This window comes from Lepus europaeus, chromosome 9 (assembly GCF_033115175.1).
Source record: "Lepus europaeus isolate LE1 chromosome 9, mLepTim1.pri, whole genome shotgun sequence".
NCBI classification, from domain to species: Eukaryota; Metazoa; Chordata; class Mammalia; order Lagomorpha; family Leporidae; genus Lepus; species Lepus europaeus.
In genome coordinates this window covers 56,193,210-56,199,209 of record NC_084835.1, presented here as the reverse complement: position 1 = coordinate 56,199,209, position 6,000 = coordinate 56,193,210, and the positions used below count along the sequence as shown (strand labels likewise).

Genomic DNA, 6,000 nt, shown 5'->3' with positions numbered 1-6,000 from the left:
GCAAAAGCCCGGGTTGGACCAGGCAGAAGCCAGTAAGATTTTTTTTTTTTTAAATATCATGTAATTCCTGCATTTATCCACTTAAGTGGAAAGTGTGAACTTGTTCTTTGGGTCAAAGAAAAAATTATCAGGTTATAAATTATAATATAACCTAACCTTTTTTTTTTTTTTGGACAGGCAGAGTTAGAGAGAGAGAGAGAGAGAGAGAGAGAGAGAGAGAAAGGTCTTCCTTTTTCCGTTGGTTCACTCCCCAAATGTCTGCTACGGCTGGCGCACTGTGCCTATCCGAAGCCAGGAGCCAGGTGCTTCCTTCTGGTCTCCCATGCGGGTGGTGCAGGGCCCAAGCACCTGGGCCATCCTCCACTGCCTTCCCAGGCCACAGCAGAGAGCTGGACTGGAAGAGGAGCAACCGGGACAGAATCCGGCGCCCCAACTGGGACTAGAACCCGGGGTGCTGGCACCACAGGCGGAGGATTACCTATTTTCTTTTTTTTTTTTTTGACAGGCAGAGTGGTCAGTGAGAGAGAGAGACAGAGAGAAAGGTCTTCCTTTGCCGTTGGTTCACCCTCCAATGGCCGCCACGGCCAGCGCACCGCGCTGATCCGAAGCCAGGAGCCAGGTGCTTCTCCTGGTCTCCCATGGGGTGCAGGGCCCAAGCACTTGGGCCATCCTCCACTGCACTCCCGGGCCATAGCAGAGAGCTGGCCTGGAAGAGGGGCATCCGGGAGAGAATCCGGCGCCCTGGCCCTGACTAGGACTAGAACCGGGCGTGGCGGCGCCGCTAGGCGGAGGATTAGCCTGTTGAGCCAAATCTTCTTTTTTAAGATTTGTTTATTTGAAAGGCAAAGTGACAGAAAAAGGGAGAAACGGAGAGATGTTCCAACTGCTGGTTCATTCCCCAAATGCCTGCAACAGCAGGGGTTAAGCCAGGATGAAACCAGGAGGTAGGTCTCCCAGGTGGGGACACAGGGAAGCTAAGTACTTGGACCACGATCCCAGGCACATCAGCAGGAAGCTGGATCTGAAACAGTCATCAGGACTCAAATCAGCACTACAATATGGGATGCTTAATCTTCCTGTGCCACAATGCCTGCCCCTATCTATTTTTTTGCTTAGTAGGGTATGAAACCAGAAGTGTAAATGAGTTAAATAACAATACCTCTGATTGTCCCAGATCTGGTGCAGACTACAACTTTATAAACAATGCTCTTTTCAAATATAAAACCTACACTTGGCTGGGCTCAAACCTTGTCTTCGCTAAGCAACTGAAAATGCTTTTCAAATGTGAGGAACTTTCTAAAACTGCCACGTCATAAATATTTTTTTTTTGTAGATCATTATCAAATATGTTTTATGCCTCAACCCTAGAAAAAAATTCTAAAGGCAAATGAAGTATCCAATTAGTTTGAACTGAATTTAGCTAAGTTTTATTAAATAAACTCATAACTGAGTAATAAAAAATGAATGTTCTGAGTTTCCTGATATTTTTCTGCTAAATAAAAAAGATATATATATATATATATATATATAAAATCAAAAAGGACACATTAGAGACATTATTGAAAACATTTTACATTTTTAATAGAAAACAGCTTTTATGACAGCTAAATATATAAGGTGAATTTAATTCTTAACAAGATATTACTAGTAAAAGTACCTGAATTCTAGTGATAAGTGCATTGAAATAATCTTATGAGATTAATCATTTTTAGGGAAAATATTAATGCCAAACTGTTAAAGTGCACAAAAAAGCAAGCCTATTTTAGAATTTATACCAGAAGCATATTTGAAATACAGATGTTACTCTGTAACTCTGAGAAAACTCAGCCTTAATCTTAATATAGTCTGCCTCTTACTATGTGCCTCACAGCTTGTCTCAAATGTTGAAAGTTACAAGCAATTTTCTCTTTTGATAGCTTTATGTGTAATTTTGGCAACAGTAAAGAAAAAAATCTTACTTTGCGAATTCTCTAAAGCCATGTCAGTCTTACAAGACATGTGATTACTGTCTTCAATAAAACTCAGAACAGAAATACTAATATTTTCAGACTTTTTAAACAAGTCATAAATATTTATTATATGTAAAAATAAAAGTAAATTTCAAGACACTTTAGAGTTTAATTTTTAAAAAACATAAAATCAGTTTCTTTGCAATGAATTAAAGTCATTTAAAAAAATTGGTATAGCTACATTTTTCAGAACAATGGATGAAGCAACTACATTAAGAAACGTTCACAGAGATGTAGAATTGGATAATCAAACCTATCACATCAGGCAGCTTTTTATAAAATGTTGGAAAGTCAAATTGCTAGATTCTTTAATGCTTAGGTTTTCTCACTTAACACTAACTTTTAAAACTTGCTCAATTTTAAAACAAGTATCAGCAGAGTCACTCACAAATGCTTTTTTTCAGTGGTCTCACAATGATCACATTAGTCACTTAAGTGATGTTTTTTATAACAACAAAAAAATAGTGATTTTAGAAGATGGAATCCATGAAGAGACTAAGAAATGAATCCTTTGAACACACAAAACCGGTGAAAGAATGCAAAAAATAATTACAGAAAGCAATATTTTTCTAAAATATCCAATTCATTTTTATGATGAATCAAGCTAATAAGTAGTTATAAATTATTAATGTAACTTCATGTAAGGTTTATTATCAATTTTATGCTTTTCTGGCATCATTTTTTTCCTATTATTTCCTCAAAGTAATCCCATAATTTTCTGGAAAGTCTCAAATACCTCTAGAACCACAAGTAAACCACAGAAGTGATAGTTCACCAAAATGTATTTTTATCCATATAATAAATAAATCTGCTGTGAAGTTTCTCCTAATTGTATAAAGTAACCTCATGAGTCTATGAAAAATAATCACAGTATTGATTTTCCCATGGCTCATACCCTTAGACAAATCACTCTGATTATTTGTGAGTGAAAAGAAACCAAGTAAATTTTATATTCATATTTAAACTACTGAATACCTGTAAACAAGCAGCATTTATTAAAATAGAATATACACTTAATTTATACTAAAATCCATCCCGATTTACACAAATTTTTCATCTGCAACTTTTAAATACACTCATCATGATTTTCTACATATTATCAGTCAAGTATATACAAAATTGAAATATGACATCCAAGCCAGACTGTGATTTTAAAATAAGGAACCTCTAAATAGCTAGCAATATACAATGTGTAAACTTCCAATAAAACACAGGTGTAATCTTATAGAAATGTTAGTCCTATAATACTGAGCGATATTTACAAGCAAACATGATCCAAACAGCACATGCAGATTCAGGGTAAGTAAACACTCGGACGCGAACGGCCAGTCGCACTTGGTCACCACGACAACAGATTATTTCTTCACAGAAAGGAGATCTACAGAAGAAAAAAAAATGTATTCAATTAAGAAGTGATTATGGGCATTACTTTCTTTTTCCAAAATAAGCTAACATTCAAAAATTTTAAAAAATATTATGTATTTATTTGAAAGGCAGAATGACAAGAGAGGATGAGACCAAACAGAAAGGAGATCTTTTATCCACTAGTTTACTGCCTAAATGGCTGCAATGGCTGGGGCTGGACCAAGTCAAAGCCAGGAGCCCAGAGCTCCATTTGGGTCTCCCACGTGGATGGCAGACACAAGTACTTTCCCAGCTGCATTAACAGGGAGCTGGATGGGAAGCTGAGCAGCTGAACTTGAACTGGACTTTCCATGTGGCATTGCAAGCTGTGCCATAATGCTTGCCCCTAAATTAATTTTTTAAAAGATTTATTTATTTATTTGAAAGTCAGAGTTACACAGAGAAGGAGAGGCAGAGAGAGAGGTCTTCCATCTGCTGGTTCACTCCCTAGTTGGCTGCAACAACCGGAGCTGTGCTGATCCGAAGTCAGGAGCTGGAGCTTCTTCCGGATCTCTCATGCAGGTGCAGGGGCCCAAGGACTTGGGCCATCTTCTACTGCTTTCCCAGGCCATAGCAGAGAGCTATAGCAGAGAGCTGGATCAGAAGTGGAGCAGCCAGGTCTCGAACGGCACCCATATGGGATACTGGCACTGCAGGCAGCGGCTTTACCCACTAAGCCACAGCGTTGGCCCCAACCCTTAAATTAATTTTTAAAAATCTTTTCTCTAGGGGCCGGCGCTGTGGTGTAGAGGGTGAAACTGCCACCTGCAGTGCCAACAACCCACATGGGCGCTGGTTCAAGACCTGGCTGCTCCACTTCCGATCCAGCTCTCACTATGGCCTGGGAAAGCAGTGGAAGATGGCCCAAGTCCTTGGCCCCTGTACCCGCATGGGAGACCTGGAAGAAGCTCCTGGCTCCAGATCAGCGCAGCTCCAGCCATTGCAGCCAGTGAACCAGTGGATGGAAGACCTCTCTCTGTGCCTCTCCGCTGTAACTCTGACTTTCAAGTAAATAAATAAATCTTTAAAAAAAATTTTGTTTTGTCTCTACCACTAAAGGCTCCATAATTTTAGTGGATCTATTCAAATTATAAACTATTTCCTCAAAGTCTATAAATGTAAAAAATTACACTAAACAAAAGTAGACATTCTCAACTGAGATTGTAAGAAAATCACTAGGAAAATTGGCCCAGACTAAGTAGATACTTTCCGGAACTCATGGATCAAATCTGCACAAGAAAGGTAAGTCATTTTAAAAGCTCCCCCATGTGATTCTGATGTCATTCCTAAGTAAACATCTAGGATGCCTATAGCGAGAACATTTATGAATCCATAAGTAATATCTTACCGAAGACACGTGGCAAATGCACGCCTCGCATTCCTGTACACAAAATGTATTGGGAACCCTTTAAATGTGTGACCATCAGGTACAGCCCTCCTTATGGCATCTTGAAATTCTTCATTGCCTGCAGATATACTTGTTGTACGCTCAAATTCATAAGAAGCCAAAGCTGGTGATAAAAGATAGGAAAGCTGGTCTTCCCAAACAGTAGTAAGGCCAAGATCCTATAGCAATCAAGAGAAAAAGAAAATGGGAAATATATTAATATTTTCAAAAACAAACCAAAATGTGAATTATATTTTAGCATATGCCAAGAAACGATTTTTAAAAGTTGTCATAATTTTTAAAAATATTTATTTACTTGAGATGCAGAGTTACAGACAGAGAGGGAGAGACAGAGAAGGAGATCTTCCATCCACTGGTTCATTTCCTAAATCGTAGCAATGGCTAGAGCTTTGCCAATGCAAAGTCAGGAGCTTCTTCCAGGTTTCCCACATGGGTGCAGGACCACAAGCACTTGGGCCACCTTCTATTGCTTTCCCAGGCTATAGCAGAGAGCTGGATTGGAAGAGTAGCCAGGACTCAAATTGGCGCCCATATGGGATGCCGGCATCGCAGGCGGAGGATTAACCTACTTTGCCATGGTGCCAGCCCCTTTTTCTTTTTTCTTTTTTTTTTTAAGATTGATTTATTTACTTGAAAGTCAGAGTTACACAGAGAAAGAAGGAGAGGCAGAGAGAGAGAGAGAGAGGTCTTCCATCTGCTGGTTCACTCCCCAGATGGTCGAAATGGCTGGAGCTAAGCCGATCCGAAGCCAGGGGCCCAAGGAATTGGGCCATCTTCTGCTTTCCTGGGCCACAGCAGAGAGCTGGATTGGAAGAGGAGCAGCTGGGACTAGAACCGACATTGCAGGTGGTGGCTTTACTCGCTACGCCACAGCACTGGCCCCTCATAATTTTTAAACTATTAATTATGATAGGGATGCACAGAAATAAAAGTAAAAGGAACTATAAATTTTCAGATTTTACTTCTTAGAAACATAATCAAAAAAACATTCAATATAATGATGTGACATGAAAGTTTCATTTCCTGTATCATATGGAGGCAGCCATTGTGGCACCGTAGGTTAAGCTGCTACTTGGTATGCCAGCATCCCATATCTGAGTGTCTGGTTCTGAGTCTTTGCAACTCTGCACTTCTGATTCAGCTTCATGCTAATGAACCCTGGGAGGCTGCAAAGAAGGC

At 39.6% G+C, this 6,000-nt stretch overlaps 1 protein-coding gene across 1 annotated transcript in view; it reads right to left on the bottom strand.

Moving 5' to 3' along the window:
- Positions 1–1,627: 1,627 nt before the first annotated feature.
- Positions 1,628–6,000, bottom strand: part of CEP76 (centrosomal protein 76) — a 28,255-nt gene continuing 23,882 nt past the window's right edge. Inside the window, exons 11-12 of the mRNA XM_062201328.1 lie at positions 4,762–4,979; positions 1,628–3,387 (exon numbers count right to left, since the gene is read on the bottom strand). Of these exons, the coding sequence (XP_062057312.1) occupies positions 3,249–3,387; positions 4,762–4,979 (357 nt within the window). The 3' untranslated portion in view covers positions 1,628–3,248. The remainder of the gene's footprint in view (positions 3,388–4,761; positions 4,980–6,000) is intronic.